At 41.9% G+C, this 17,229-nt stretch overlaps 1 protein-coding gene across 1 annotated transcript in view; it reads left to right on the top strand.

Moving 5' to 3' along the window:
• The window catches only part of SWAP70 (switching B cell complex subunit SWAP70), an 87,559-nt gene extending 81,698 nt beyond the window's left edge, over window positions 1-5,861 (top strand). The window contains exon 12 of the mRNA XM_033928451.1: window positions 12-5,861. Coding sequence (XP_033784342.1) covers window positions 12-121 — 110 coding nt within the window. The 3' untranslated portion in view covers window positions 122-5,861. The remainder of the gene's footprint in view (window positions 1-11) is intronic.
• The last annotated feature ends 11,368 nt before the right edge of the window (window positions 5,862-17,229 follow it).

The raw sequence follows: 17,229 nt of genomic DNA, 5'->3' as shown, positions 1-17,229 counted from the left end.
TTGCCTTTCAGGGTCAAAAATTCCAACACTCATCACGAACTGGGGACCAGCATCTTTCACTCCCGCAGAGCTCGCTGAAAGAGAAAAGACCTGGCAGGAGAAGAAAAGCAACACTGAATAAAATCACAGTGGGAAAGAACACAGCTAATTGTTTGCTGGGCATAGCCCTGACAACGTGACACTTAGATGGTTAACACAGTTTAAATGTTCCCTGTTCCTCACGATTCCTTCTGCATAGAGACCCATCATCGTTCCCGGGTACTAGTGGCTCTTGCGGCTGGGTATAACTGGAAAACTTAGAGCTCAGACTTAACAGTATTAAATAGTCTCTTTAGTGTTCTGCAAACACTTCTCTGTCTACGTTTTTAACAAGGGAAATCTTCTGTTTCAGTATCTAGCAGTGATGTCCCCGTGCATTCCTCTTTGTGACTGCTATAAAGGTGGAGGTTTTGCTGTTGCGTTTCTGAAATATGTACACTTTGTCTCTGGTTTTCATTAACTTTGTCTCTTAACTGCGGTTAGTGTGGACTCAAAACAGAAAAAAAAAAATCTCTTCAAATACTGTAAACTCAACATATTTGGGGGTAAGTAGACTGAAAAGATTAAGGGAATTTTTACAGAGTCTTTTCTCCTCTAGGTCCCTAGTTCAGATGTAGCTCAGGGCAGCAGGGACCTTTAAAAAGATGATCTGTTTGAAATTAGATCATGCTCTTGTTCCAAGGATGAGTGAATATAGAAGAAGAAATCCTCCGCATGAATCAAGTACACAAAAACACAGCGTAGGAGGAGACGGAACCAATGGATTGGATAGGAACTCTTTTGCCAATAAGGCAACACTTGACACGAGTTGTGTTTTGGCACAAGTTCTGCTTCAGTGTTGCTTTTCTTTTTGGAATATGTTTGTTAAGCGTATTTTATGCTTCAATCTTATTTTATTTTTATCCTTTTTAATAATGCATGTACATTTTTTTTCGCATATACATTTTTTTCCTTTTTTATATATTTTTATTTGTTATGTCCTTTTTATATCATATTTTTTTAAATGTATTTTAATTTTAATTTTGTTTCTTATGCTTATATTTGTTTATAGTCTCCTGATGCATGCCTTGTGCCTAAGCACGATTGTATTATTGAATAAAGAGTTCCTTGTTCCAAGGACCACAGCAGAAGCGTTCATAGTGACCTTTAGCAAATTTCTCTAGATCTGTGACACACCTCGTCACAAACTTGTGACCTGAAAAGAACGCGTTTTTGTTCACTGAACAGGGAAGACGTGCAGGACAGACGGACATGAATAGCAGGGACAGTTTCCTAGCATGTATAACAATCCATGTGGGTAATAGCCAGGTTAAAAACTGTCGTCATTTAGGCTATGGATTATTTACTCTGAGGTTCGGACTTAGGCAGTCAGCCAATGTTTTCTCAGAATGAGTACTCAATTTTTTTTTTTTCTTTATACCTGGAGCTACCCAGCCAATAGGAGTGGATTTTTTTTTCTTTTTAATAACTAGAATATGTAGTGCTTTGAAGTGCCCTTAAATAATTCAAATGGAAATAAAGGTAGCTCTGTAGTGAACATCATATTTTGCGGACAGGAGGCCATAGCACCAATTCTCTTTTTGCACAACGAGTCTAATTAAATAAGAAAGAATGGCAAGTAAATTTACATATGCTTCCATTGATGCGAGTTAGTTAAAAACCAACACTTCACTTCTAGGACTTTAGTTAATTTGGTGTTGGAGAAGAAATTTGAAAAAGTGCTTTCAAGTTAGGCACATTTTTCTGCACAGGATGTAATTTCATAACAAGTCTTCTCCCTACATTTGCACAGGAAATGTGTGAAATTAAAGTGCTTATTTTTCTTGCTAAACGCATTGTGTGATTGCTAATAGCTTTCCTGCATTGGAAGCCATTTTTACCACATAAATGCAAATAAGGTACCCAAGGACCGTAGCCAGCCCTCGGATTTTTTCTTGGAGGGGTGGAAACGCATTCCTTCTCTTCCCCCCCCCCACTCCATATGTTAAAAATACCATTGCTGGCGGAGAGGCCAGGCTCTGCTAGCCAAAGACATTTAGGGCTGGATTCTATAACTGGCAGTGTTATCGGCGGCCATCTGAATAAAACAGCTGCCGATCGTATGTCAATCATGCAACGGCGCCATTTGGAGAATCATGGCTCTGTTGAAAGCTAGAAGCCAGAAATGTAGGCTGAAGTTTTAAAGGCCTACGTTTTCGGCACCTTCCTTCCACGAATCCCGTCTAAAGAGGCGCCTAAGGACACCTATGACCACTTAGGCGCCTCTTTAGTCGGGACAAATGTGCTATTTTTGAGGGTGCCTCAATGTTTATTTTTAATGTGTAAACATTTTATTGACTTGATACAAAGCGGACCAACAACAAAATACAAGGAAACCGTATGCAACCGAAAAAAGCGGGAACTCCACATTTATTTGTGTTTTAGAATATAAACTCTTGGTTTTATTTTTAGAATGTAAACTGTATACAAGGTTTTATTACAAGGTTTTATTATTATCCCTCTCCACCCCCTGTCTGTACAAGCCCCTCAGTCCCATGCTTTAATTGGTTTTTAATCGACACAGTCAATTACTGTGCCAATTGAACCAATTAAAACAATTAAGTTAGGTAGCGGTAGAGTGCCTACCGCTGCCTAACTAACGGCGCCATTTTGAGACTTTGCTCCTTACTGCTGAGCTGCTCTCCTTCTCCTCTTGTTGATGCAGGAAATGAGAAGTCTGGTTTTACATTCAGGTATTTCCCCAGTCCTAGATGTTACAATATCATTTGATATTTGAGACAATGGAGAGGGTTAAGCGATGAGAAACCTGGTTCTCTGCCTACTGCACTAACCAGTTTTTCATGTTTTATTTTCCTTCTCTTTCCCTCGTCTGCTCCTTAGCCTTGCAGAGTAGGGTGTAAATTTTTTCATATTTCTTGGTTTCTCTAATCTATGAACATATGTGTTTGTTTCTTCTTTATTTAATTTCCCTTTAATGCTTTAGCTTGGCATCTGCTTGTCCCTGCCATTTGTTGGAGATCAATATGGCAAGGCCAAGAGACTTCTATGAGCCTTCTGCTTCTTTTGGCATGGTGGACCATGTCTGCTCCTTGGCATCCTATCCTCTCTGACTCTGAGGCAGAGTTCTTGTCTGGTTCTTCTTCCCACCTCTCAAACCTCTCGTGTGTCTTCTGGAGGATCATCTTCCACTTCTACACATTATTGGTTGGTGTACTGTAAGGTCCTGTTTTCGGCCCTCTCCTCATCTACAGCCTCCTCCCCAGTAATTTCATAGTCTCCTATGGCTTCCAATATCATATGCATATAGAACTCCCTGATCTTGCATATAGAACTCCCTGATCCCAGGCTTGCTAGGCCTAGAATTGAGCTAAAAAGTTGACGTATACAGTTTACATTCTAAAAATAAAACCAAGAGTTTATATTCTAAAACACAAATAAATGTAAAGAAACTTTCTTTAGCAAAAAAAAATCATTTCATTAGGATTACCAGAAAATAAGCAGAATAAACCCACCATTCTCTCTCACCTGGTGAACTGCTCCAAAATCTCTTTTTTTTTTTTTTCCGATTGGAATTCGCTGAAAGTCCAGTTGCAAATCACTGCCTGCTCTACGATACCGCTGCCTGGATACTCCATTGTCACCTGAACACAACATTATTCTTCCCCTCATACTTTTCATGATCATTGTCCTTCAGCTGCAACCTCAGTCTTTCAGCACCCCTCTTTCCTTCTCCACACATCTACAACATGAGTGAAAAGTGCTGAATTTTCTCTGCAGTATCTCCGAAATCTGTCACTTCCTGACTGAACATTCTTCCAGAGCCCCTTTTTCATGTCCTCATAATATCAAGCCTAAGACTGCAGCTTTCTTGCAGAAGGTTCTGTCTCCCTATTATAGTCTGTTCAGAACTTGGCAGCAGTTTCTTGTATGATCCCACTCTATTCCTGGACAAGTGGGTAGTCCAACCCAGCGAGATCTCATGTAGGAAGCTTCATTTACATTTTTATTTTACTTCCCCTCTTACCTCAGGACTGCCCTCTGACTTCCAGTTGTCTTCATACAAACGAAGACAGTAGGAGCAAGTCTCTTCTGCTTTCGGTTCTTCATTTCTGGCAGCTGGCTGATCAGTCTCACCCTGATTTTGAGGGACTGCTCTGTTATATCTCACTTGTCCAGGAATAGAGTGGGATTGCACAAGAACGAAAGATTAGGTTTTTACCTTTGCTAATCTTCTTTTTTTTGTAAAGCCATACTTTTTTTCCTGGAACCTGCCCTGGGAGTTGCTGATTCGCCGATTGTCTGCCTTAATAAGAACTGGTAAGTTGAACCTTTTGGTTCTTTGATGAGCCTTTCTCAGATTAACATCTGATCATATTGCACACTTTGTTTGGGGGAGGGGTTTGGGGGGGGTGAGCTAATGTGCCCCCACTTATGATTTATCAGTTAACTATTTTGAACAGTTTAGCCTCATTTGCAAATTTAATCAGAAATATCAGAGACAAGTTAAATTAATCTTGTATTTTTAATAAGTATAACTAATGGGCAGACTGGATGGACCATTCCAGGTCTTTATCTGCTATCATTTACTATGTTCTGCAACCTGTTTTAATAGTTCATGATTGTTCTGCAGTTTTATGTAGTATCCCCATACCCCTCCCCTTTCTGTGTCCTATACAGGTATGACTGTCTGCTTTTGTACCAACTAGAAGTCAGAGGGCAGCCCTGAGGTAAGAGGGGAGGGTCAAAGATATGTAAATGAAGCTTCCTACAAGAGATGGGCTTGACTACCCACATCCAGGAATAGAGTGTGGATTTACAAGAAAGAAGATTAGCAAAGGTTAGAACCTAATCTTTTTTTCAGTTCAGGTTTAGTTTATAATATCGCCATTTGGACAAACCATCTAGGCAGTTTACAATATGAAAATAAGATGGTTCTGCATAAAATTTAAACAGCTTGACTTTGCCTGTAGCAACATTCATTACACACAGCCTCATCACTAACACAAAGAAATTTGACCATGTTACCCTGCTGTTAAAAAAACGCCCATTGGCTGCCTATTCCGCACATAATTACTTACAAACTTGCCATTCTCTCTTTCAAAGCTAAAAAAACTAAAGAACCAGCATTTATCCACAAGCATCTTTATCCCACACGATCTGCTTAGAACACTAAGATCCACCACTCATCATCTTCATGTTCCCTCTTTAAAAATCATTAGTACCCGTAGGGCTATCTCATTTGCCATTACTGCCCCTACAGTTTGGAATTCCCTCCCAACCCACATAAAGGCAGAAAGTAATCTAGAAAAATTCAAATGAAATTTTAAAATGCTTTCTTTTTAAAGACGCTTAAGAAAGCTGATCTGGTCCACTTAGCATTCTGTTCTATTTAAATTCTGATCTCTCCCCATGCCCTCGGTTCTTACCTTTAATGTGTTCTTTTCTCTAAAATATTGTAGTTCTCCCCTCTTTCCTTTTGCTTCATTGTACATCATGTCTGTTTGATTTGTTATATAGTCTGTTTTATTTGCAGTTTTAGTTTGCCTCTTGATTAGCGTTTTATCAAAAATTTTAATAAACTTGGTTTAAACCCTGCACTGCTCCTTGTGACCCTGGGCAAGCCACTTAATCCTCCTTTGCCCCAGGTACATTAGATAGACTATGAGCCCACCGGGACAGAGAGGAAAAATGCTTGAATACCTGATTTCTAACCCGTTCTGAGCTTCTTTGGAAGGATGGGATGATGATTAAAAAAAAAAAAAAAAAAAAATCGAATAAATAACCTCCCCTCTCTCGTTTCCACACATGCCCCTTTTCCCAAAGTTAGTTAGCCGACAAGATGCTGATCTCCGTGCTGTTCTCCACTTCTATATCTTGCCTGGAATAGCCTCCCTGAAGGCTTATGCCGTACCCCCTCTCGTGTAAGATTCAAATTCAGCCTGAAAATGCATTAATTGAGGTTGGTTTCAGATTTTAGGGTTTTCCATTAACAGTCGATTTAAAAATTTGATATTCCAGCCAGCCTTTTCAGATCAATAAAAATACTTAATATTTAAAAAGAACTCGAGCATTGTCATAGAACAAACTTAACACACACATCAATATATATTATTTTCTCTGCAAATGTCCATCTTAGCTTGTCCATGAGTTGCTACCCTAGGGGGACTCTAGGCCCCGTGTCTTGTGTATTTACCCTGTCTTACTATATTGTAAACTTCAGGAATGAGGGACTATCTATTGAGTGTCTGATTATATATCTGAAAGTTCTGAGGTCATCCAGTAGCACTATACGAATAATTATAATACACTGTCAAGATTCAGTGACCTCATATCCAACTTTGAGGACCAATTCAAAAGTTCTGATCTTTTTTTGTTGTTGTGTGACCCTTGATAGAGAATGACATGGGGACAAATTTTCCCCATCCGCACAAGTTCTTTTCCTGTCCCTGCCCCATTCCTGCAAGCTCCATCCTCATCTGCACAAGCCTCAAACATTTTAAAGTCATAAGTAGCAACATTCTAGAGCTTAGACTGATGTCATAATGCCTCATTCCACCAATGCCTAAGCTCCGTCCTCACCTGCACAAGCCTCAAACCCTTTAAAATCCTAAATAGCAACATACTAGAGCTCAGATTGTGATGTCATAATGACTCATTCCACCAATGCCTAAGCTCCAGCCTCATATTTCAAGTCTCAAACCCTTTAAAATCCTAAGTAGCAACATTTTAGAGCTCAGATTGTGATGTCATAATGCCTCATTCCACCAATGCCTAAGCTCCATCCTCATGTTATCAAGCCTCAAACCCTTTAAAATCCTAAGTAGCAACATTCTAGAGCTCAGATTGTGATGTCATAATGCCTCATTCCACCAATGCCTAAGCTCCAGCCTCATATTTCAAGCCTCAAACCCTTTAAAATCCTAAGTAGCAACATTCTAGAGCTCAGATTGTGATGTCATAATGCCTCATTCCACCAATGCCTAAGCTCTGTCCTCATCTGCACAAGCCTCAAACACTTTAAAATCATAAGTGTTCGAGGCTTGTGCGGTTAAGATTAAAGCAGAGCTTACAGGAATGGGACAGGGACAGCGACAAAACTCGTGGGGATGGGACGGAAGAATTGAGTTCCTGCAGGGATGGGGAACAATTTGTCCCAGTGTCATTCTCTTAACTCTTGAGTTCTAGTAAACTGTATTAAATCCCATGGTTTGTAATTAATGTACAGCAAACAGCAGTGCTCCCTGCTTTTACTATTGAGTGTTATTGCTACATGATTAAGAAAATAATCATTTGCAGGAGAAGTGGTAAGAAAGCTGCTATACAAAATGGATGGGATTGTTTGTAGATATCAATTAGGCTGTGGCAGAACAAATATAATCATTTCCAAATACATTCTCTGAATGAAGAATTGGTAAATGATACATCGGTTAACTCAACCTTTTTTTTTTTGCTATGGTGTGAGGGTGGGGTGTTGAAACAGAGAAAGTGTTTAAAGCAGTTTTATAATATTTGTAGAAATATAATTTTAATAAAATAATGCAAAGATGTATCTTCCATGGTTTGTTTTTTTTTATGCCTGCAAATTGGAATAAAGACTTCTGGTTTTGTTTTGTTTTTTGGTGTTTTTTTTTTTAAATTTTAAATTACCAGTAATTTGGCTTCTATTGCAAGTGCCTATTGGAATTTTTAAACTTATATTTTTCCTGACCTCTGCTGAAATCTTCTTTATGGGAAAGCAATGGTATAACAAGGGCGGGGCAGGAGAAACATAGAAATAGAGTATGACAGCAGAAAAGGGCCAGCGGCCCAACAAGTCTACTCACTCAAGAACCCTCCCTCCTTTGAGAGTCTATCTTTTAAGTATAACTCTGCAGCAACCCCACCTGTATGTCCCAACGTCTCTTGAAGTCGAGCAGGTTACTGGCCTCGACTACCTGGCGTGGAAGACCATTCCATCGATCAATCACCCTTTCGGTGATAAAGTATTTCCTAATGTCACCGTGAAATCTTCCCCCCCCTTAAGTTTTAGCGGATGCCCTCTTGTTCTCCACCTCAATGCGGCCCGTGATGTATTTGAATGTTTCTATCATGTCCCCCCTTTCTCTGCGCTCTTCGAGAGAGTATAAGCGCAGTCTGCTCAGACGCTCTTCGTATGGGAGATCTCTAAGTCCCAGGTAGAGGGAGCTCAGGGGTGCTGGAACAGTCGCAGGTCTGCCTGTGCATGGCCGTTGGTTCTGCTGCTCCTTGCCCCCTCTGACGTCAACTTCCTGTTCCAAGGTGGGGGGACCAGTAGAGCAGGCAGCCAGTGATCTCACGACTGATCCATGCACCCTCTCAGTACCTGGGGGGGGGGGGTTTGCTCTGCCTCGGATACCCATCCCGCCATGTACACAACTGTGGAAAAGTTTTAAGGAAAATACTGATGCATCACTGTTCTGGTAGATGCTCTGAATCAGCTGCAGATTGAAGTTATCTGGTATTAGGCAGAATGGCCATTTTGTCATCCAATTTTTTTAATGTATTTATTTCAGTATTTATACTCTGCTTATAGCCTAAGCTGTTTACATTCAGTTACTCAATGATATGCTTAGTAGGAATATGCATTCAGCTCATTAAGTATCAAAATTTAGATCACACCTTTTCTCGGCAGCAGCTCAAGGTAAATTATGTGCTGTTATTTTCCTGCCCCTGGAGGATTTACAATCTAAGGGCTCCTTTTTTTAAAGCTACAGTAGCGAGTCCTGGTGCGACAATTGTGACACCGCTCATAGGAATTGAATGATCTGTGTTACATTTGCCGCATGGGAATCGCAATTGCAGCTTTGTAAAAGGGGTCTTTAATTGTCTCCGCTCCAGCGACTTCAAGGCAGAGGAAGGAGGAAGCTTCCTCCATCTTGTCCCTCCTTCCTCCGCCCGACGCCACTCGTGCAGGAGGGAACTGCCCTGCCCTGCTGACTTGCTAGCCTGCTCTCTCCAGCCCATCCGAGGGCTGTTAAAGGCCAGCGTGTCCCGGCTCCTCTTCAGCCCACTGCGGGCCGCCGAAAGTTTTGTCTCCGCTCCAGCGACTTCAAGGCAGAGGAAGGAGGAAGCTTCCTCCATCTTGTTCCTCCTTCCTCCACCCGACGCCACTCGTGCAGGAGGGTGTGGACCTGCTCTTCACCATAAACTCTGCCCCCACAGCCCACCCAAGAGCTGCCAAAGCCCCTGCAACCTGGGCTCCTCTCTGCCTCACCTCACCGCCCTCCCCCCTCCCTGGCCTATCAAGGTCCACTGAGGGCCTCCAGACTCTCAGCTCCTCTTACCCAACCCGGACTCTGCCCATTGTCAAAGTTTACCACTGTTTATACTCCTGTTCCTGCACCATAATTTACTATTGTATTCGCTCATGTTTTGTTGCTAAACTTTTTCTGCTTTTTTTTTTGCTCAGTTCCGCTCCAAACTGTATTCCCTGCCAAAGGTTCTTTACCAGTCTCTCACTTTTTCAGTTGCTCCGGCTCCCCTAGCACATCCTGGGCTACACACATACCTTAACCGTGCAATCCCCCTGTTACCCATTTACTACCCCAAGCCTCTCCGCTCTAGGCACCTCTTGGAAAGCGCTTAGCCGCTAATGCTCCTCTCTGACACAGCCCCCCTTTAGTCCTAAAATAAATTTAAAAAAAGCCTCTCCTCCCTTCTCTCGGCCCCGTACTTAGTCAGCTTAATTTAAGTTCCCCTGCTCCTTCCTCAACCAACTCTATCCCCCTTGCTACAGACTCTCACACACCAACCACCCCGCCATGAATCCATCCTTCTGGATCCTTCTCCTCCTACTCTGCTCACCTCTCTACCCTTCCCTCTGTCTGAAACCTCCCTCCCCTAACCTACTCGACCCCGCCAACACCAATACCATTTGCCCCGGACTCAGAATACCCACACTGATACGCACCAGAAATTCCCCTCCCAAGAAAAACCCCCGAAAAGTCAACCAAGATTCTCTAAAGCCCCTACCCCCTGCAAATCTCCCCAACACTGTCCCGGACTCTCTCACCCCAGTCCCGACACTTTACTGCAATGCCAGATCCGCATGCAATAAGACCCAAATCTTGAAAGACCTTCTAGACGAGCTCGACCCTGGATTCCTGTGCATCACAGAATCTTGGATCGCCAAAGACGACCTATTCACACAAAATGAACTCCTCCCCCATGGCTATCAAGGCCTCTTCTCCCCCAGACCCAACCGAAAAGGAGGTGGTCTGGCACTCCTCTACAAATCTTTCTTCGACGTCCAGCTCCTTGAGACGGGCACCCATGCTTCTCTAGAATACTTGCTTGCCTCAGTCACTGACGAACTCCGCACCCACCCATTGGGCATCCTAATACTATACCGACCACCCACCCCTTGGACCAAATCTTCCAATCTCGTCTATGAGACCATAACAAATGCCTTCCTTAAATTCCAAAGACTCCTGATTGTTGGTGATATCAATCTCCACCTCGACGACACAAAAAACAATGACACATCTGAATTCAACAACTTCCTTACCTCTCTAGGTTTTCCCCCACCCACCCCATCCCCAACCCACGAAAAAGGGCATACCCTAGACTTCACCACCTTCATGGATCTTACTGCCTTCAAAACCTCAACCGACGACACTCGCTGGGAACAAGTCCCCTGGTCAGATCACTTCTTAGGGACTACCTGTCTCCCTGTCTTCATGTCACATCTTGACTCCCCACCCCACTCCTCTCATTCCATAACCTTCCACAAAAAAACCTCAAGCAATCTATTCTGGTCCAAACTCCTCAACAAACTCTCCTCCAACCCTAGACCTACAGATCCCGAATCACATTGGCACAACTGGACCGCCCTCTCCGAGTCCACCTACCACTCCCTTGCTCCATTAACCACCAAAACCATCTCCTACCCCCGAAAGGCCCCCTGGTACCTACCTCTTCACAGAGAGTTGAAACAGAAATGTCGCGCTTTGGAGCGCAAATGGAAAAAATCTAAATCCCCCTCTGATAGACAGACCTGGAGGACCAATATTAAATTTTACAATTCAACATTAAAAAAAGCCAGAAAAAACTTCTTCGGAGACAAGATCTCTAGATCCAACAACCAGATCAGTGCGTTGTTCAACATCTGGCGCTCCCTAACTACAAAAAAAGACCCACCTTCGCTTCCACCATCTCTATCTGCCGATGCCCTTGCAAAGTTCTTTAATGAAAAGGTTACCACTCTAAGATGCTCCTTCCCTCCCACAGTCTCCTACAATTCCCTGACCTCTATTGATCTCAACCTTACCTTACCTGTATCCACCCCTATTCCTGCCGACAGATCCTGGACCACCTTCGAGCTTGTCTCTGAACCGCAAGTCTCCAAACTCTGCCTCAAACTAAAAACTTGCAAGTGCATTTTGGATCCTTTCCCCTCCTATCTATTCGAGAATATCCCTACACAGGCCATCGCTTCCCTCACCGACCTTATAAACTCTGCCCTAACATCAGGCCTTTTCTCCCCCGACATGGGACACATTTCATTGTCCCCTCTTCTGAAAAAGGCCGACCTTGATCCCACCATTCCATCTAACTACCGTCCTATAGCAAATATCCCTCTCCTAACCAAGCTATTAGAATCCATCATATCCACCCAACTCTCATCCTACCTAGAACGTTTCTCTATCCTCCTACCCCACCAATTCGGCTTCAGACCCAACTTCAGCACCGAATCCCTCCTGGCCTCACTAATCTCTAAGGTACAACAACTCCATTCTCACAACAAATTTGCTGTTCTTCTTCAATTCGACCTCTCCGCAGCCTTCGACGTCGTTCACCACGACATCCTAATCTTCCAACTCTCCGAAATAGGCATTAGCTCCACAGTCCTTGATTGGTTCTCGAAATTCCTACGCTTCCGCTCCTACACCGTTAACACAAACGGTTCTTCATCCCCCGCCTGGAAGCCGAAATGTGGAGTCCCGCAAGGCTCACCCCTCTCCCCTATCCTTTTCAACATCTACATGTCCTCTCTGAAACTCCTTCATCTATCCCCCCTAGAAACTCTCTACTCCTATGCGGACGACATCCTCATCCTCCTCGAAACTGACGCGAACCTCTCGAACCTCGCCGAGAACATCTCCACATGTATTACGAACCTCCAATCCTGGGCCCAATCTGTACAAATGAAACTGAATGAGTCCAAAACCAAACTACTCTGGCTCGGCCCAATTTCAGATCATTTACTCACCTCCATCCCTCTACCTTCCGGCCCCACTCTTCAGCTTGAGTTTTCAAGCAAAGTCCTAGGCATCATCTTAGACTCCTCTCTCTCCTTCAACGATCACCTCAACTCCCTGGTAAAAAAATGCTTCTTCAGCCTCCATATGTTGAGGAAAGTAAGATCTTGCTTTCATCATTCTCATTTCGCCATCCTCGTTCAATCCACCATCCTCTCTAGACTAGACTACTGCAACTCCATCTATATAAGCCTAACTAAGAAAAACCTCCTTAGACTTCAGCTAATTCAGAACGCCGCGGCCAAGCTTATTTTCGCAAAAGGCAAGTTCGATCACGTTTCCCCACTCCTCTCCAAGCTCCACTGGCTCCCAGTATACTCCAGAGTCCTCTATAAATGTGCCTGCTTAGCCTTCAAGATTCTACATGGCGTCCTTCCTCCCGTTATCCCACTCTTCTGGAATTCCTCAAACCCGCTCTCTTCTAGACCCTCCCAAAAACTGAAACTATCTTTCCCATCTATAAAAGGTATATCCCGCGCAGGAAAACTCAGAACATCCCTCCCCTTTAGAACTACGGAACTCTGGAACAACCTCTCATCCCCGCTCAGAAATTCTAGCTCCTTCCAATCCTTCCGTAAACGCTTGAAAACTTGGCTCTTCTCAAAAATCTAATCACCTCCCGTTCTCTAGTTCCCTGCCCCTCTCTATCTTCTCAGTCCCTCTCCTATACCCTTTCTTTGTAGTTCCTTTTCTCTCAACCTCTGTAAACCGTGCCGAGCTCTGCGCACGCGGAGATGGTGCGGTATACAAACCTAAGGTTTAGTTTAGTTTAGTTTAGTTTAATTGTACCCGAGGCAGTGGAGAGTTACGTCACTTGTCCAATAATAATACACAGTTGATAATGCTCAAAAATTCAGCTCTTACATTATCCAAAATCAAGTTTAGGCCTGCATGAACAGAAAGGCTTTGACCTGTTTTCTAAAGCTCAAAAAATCTATTTCTCTGACATTATAGGGTAAAGAATTCCAGGACACTAGTCTTGCAATCATAATCATTTTTTTCTCTGTATCTATCCAGTCTGACGGAATCTCTTATTTGCAGATCCCAATCTACGTACTGGTTTACAAACTAAGAATGATTAGGTCCATCTTAAATCTATTAGAACCTTCCTCTCTCAATATTCTTCTTCTTTCGTCATCTCTCAGTTAGACTACTGTAACTCGTTATATAATGGTCTCCCTCAAAAAGAACTTCGTAGACCACAAATCATTCAAAACACTGCTGTTAAACTAATACATAAAGGAAAAAAAAATTTGATCACGTAACCCCATTCCTAATAAAATCACATTGGCTTCTGATAACACACCGGATTACATATAAAATTTTACTGCTAACATTTAAAATAAAATCCCTTCATGCACCCACTTTCTTGGACAGGCTGATTATTTCTTACAGTTCCACTAGTGTTAAGATCTAATACTCAAAATCATTTACATATTCCTCTTTTATGACACTATCCGTAAATGCATTTTTTTAGTAAGTTCACCTGACCGCTGGAATTCCCTACCTGCTCATTTAAGAGAAGAGGAAAACATTGACAAATTTAAAATGAACTTGAAAACATTTATGTTTAATGACGCATTTAACTTGTGACCTTCTGCCTGATCAATTCAAAGATAATTAAGGAAGAACTTAGCCTCCCATCCCCTTTGTATTACCCTTTCTCCTCTCTCCTATAAATAATTGTAGTTCCACCCTCCTCTCCTTATGTTTCGATTTGTCTTGTAATTACCCTAAGTGTTAATGATATGTTAATAAGTTTTAAACTTTATTTTTAATGTTATGTACACTGCTTTGACAATATTAAGGCAGTATATCAAATTTTTAAGAAATGTGAGTTTATATATATTAATACTACTATTAATTATTTCTATAGTGCTACCAGACGTATGCAGTGCTAAACAGAGTCACAAAGAAGACAGTCCCTGCTCAAAAGAGCTTACAGTCTAAACCAGTGGTTCCCAAATCTTGTCCTGGGGGACCCCCAGCCAGTCGGGTTTTCAAGATATCCCTAATGAATATGCATGAGAGAGATTTGCATATAATGGAAGCGACAGGTATGCAAATCTCTCTCATGCATATTCATTAGGGATATCTTGAAAACCCGACTGGCTGGGGGGTCCCCCAGGATGGGGTTTGGGAACCACTGGTCTAAACAGATAAGACAAACAGGATGTCATGGATTCAATTAAGGGGCACGGTTAATCAGCTGGCTGGGTTGGTGGGCAGTGGAGAGTATATTCAAAGTGGATGTCAAACAGACTGGAAATATGTCATTTAAAGCTTTAAACAACAACAATGCTAACTTAAATGAGATCCTAAATTGAATGGGTAATCAATTTAACTCTTAACACAGGCACAATATGGTCAGAACGAGCAGTTCTAGAAATGCTGTAGAGCCCTGATCATTCTACACATTCTATACATATACAATATTAAAAAAAAAATAGTAAAAAAATAAATACGAGAGTACACAACATCATGTGCTAACGGGCCATTTTATACTGCAGCCTTTTTCTATTTTTTGTATTAATGGCCATGCACTAATGTTCCCATTAATTAAAAAAATGTGCACGTGCTTTATGAATTACTGCATCTCGAGTCAATGCACATTAAAACTATTTTTTTTTAAATTAAAAAGGTATGAACTGAACAAAAAAAAAAAAAAAGGTTAGAAAATCCAAAAATAACTTGAAGCTAAATGCTTGATTTGAGGGATAATTTAGCTACAGGAATCCAGCCTTCAGTTCTCTCACATGTGTTTCCAGTAGGGTTCCTGCTGGTTGTTGGTAGCGAGTATCTCCTGGCCATTAAATCCTGCTGCTTTGGTTCATCACTGATGTCTGAGGCGTGCAGGTTTCCCGCTGTGCGCAATCTGTTATTTCGTTGTACCCAGTCCTGTACTCACCATTTATTAAGCATGATGACTGAAGTCTAAAATGAGTCTGAAAGAGCTCCCAGGGCTTTTTCACATATCTCAGCAGGTTTTAGGAAACTTCCTGCAAGGAAATGAAAACTTCAGATGTGTCCTTTCTAGGCCAGTAAATAGATGGCACCAAGCTGCTTCAGCCCATTCGCGCAGTTAAATGTTGTAAGCAAAAAAGATAGCCTTATTATGGTAGATTTTGATTTGGTTTATTGCCAATCATACAATAACACGCAACATACCATCCGCAAGATTTCTGTCCTAAAGAACTTTGAAATGTTGGAATTAAAAAAAAAAAAAATTATTGTACTGGTCAAGGAATTGTGTTTTAAGATTTCTAGACTGAATCCTAGAGCCAGAGTATAGCAGGTTGCTTGAAGTCATTAAAGGCTACTGAACAATTTTTAAACCTTGTTCCATTGTGTACTGTGTACCACATCACAAATTTACAGAACAATGTTTTTTGTTAACCACTTCTGCATCATCGACTTTTGTTTTGTAGAAAGTGGGGTTTTGGGGTTTTTGTTAACAAAAAAAATAAAATTGTATTTACTTAGTTTTGGGACTCATTTGATACACCATCACTTGGTAACCTTTCAAAGCAATTTGCTTAAAATCAATATAGGTTAAAATGATTAACATAGGTTTAAGACAAACACAGAAGGGGTAAAAGTTGACATACAGAAAGGAAAAAATAAAAAAACACAGGAGACCCAGTTCTCTATTCTTATACTATATAGGTCTTATCTTGCAATTTTTCAACAAGGATTCAACGTGGTTAAGAAGAGACATTGTACAGTGATTAACAATAGGAATAGCTAATGAGGTAACATAGATCAGTAGCGACATATACTGGTCAGAGTCATAAGGAGAAAACATGTCTTTAGCGTTTTATGGAAGCAGACGTAAGAAGGAATCTATTGTAGAGAAATTGGGAGGTTATTCCAAATGTATGGAGTTTGGAATTTGAAAGTTGACTCGAACAACTTTTTTCGGCAGACTTGTGGAAACAGGAAGGGGATCTTGAAATGCTGCATTGTTATCCCAGGACAAGCAGGCAGGTATTCTCACTAATGGGTGATGTGATCTAACGGAGCCCCGATGCGGACACCTCACAAGCAGTCATGCTTGAAGAAACTCGAAGCATGTGGTTTCCAGATTCATGAAAGGACTTTTCCATGTCAATCCTCCTCTCCAACCACCTCCAGTGGTTTGGGACCTCAATGTTGTTCTTTCTCATCTTATGAAACCTCCATTTGAACCAATTGACAAGGCTCATCTGAAGTATCTCACTTGGAAAGTGGTGTTTCTCATTGGCATCACTTCTGCTCGAAGAGTCAGTGAGCTCCAAGCGTTGGTTGCAGATCCACCTTTTACAGTGTTCCATCATGACAAGGTGGTTCTTCACACTCATCCAAAATTCCTTCCTAAAGTTGTCTTGGAATTTCATCTCAATCAATCCATTGTTCTTCCAGTGTTTTTTTCCAAAGCCTCATTCTCATCCTGGAGAATCAGCTCTTCATACTCTGGACTGTAAACGTGCTTTGGCTTTTTACTTGGAACGCACCAAACCACACAGAACTGCTCCTCAACTTTTCATCTCCTTTGATCCGAACAAGTTGGGACGTCCTATCTCTAAGCGTACCATCTCCAACTGGATGGCGGGGACGGGAACGGTGATGAATTTTGTCACCGTGTCATTCTCTAGTGTGAAGGCCAATCATTTTCTCCAAAATATTGGGTTAGTTGTGTGTTGACGGAGAATTCTAATAGCTATGCAGGCCAAAGGATACCTGCTATTGGTCTAAAATTCTCTACTTTAGTTAGGTATAGTCTAGGAGCTTTTGGTATTGGGGTTAGGGTTATGTTGGATATTGATGTTGAGTATTTGCCTTGGTTCAGGCATGTGCTTATATGTACTGTCAGCCATTGCAGGAACTTTGGTGAGGTCTGTTCCAGTAGGTGTGCAGGGCAGATGTCTAGTCG

Source organism: Geotrypetes seraphini, chromosome 19 (genome assembly GCF_902459505.1).
Source record: "Geotrypetes seraphini chromosome 19, aGeoSer1.1, whole genome shotgun sequence".
NCBI lineage: Eukaryota > Metazoa > Chordata > Amphibia > Gymnophiona > Dermophiidae > Geotrypetes > Geotrypetes seraphini.
The sequence above is the reverse complement of the archived record's forward strand: the minus strand, read 5'-3'. Positions and strand labels throughout refer to the sequence as shown.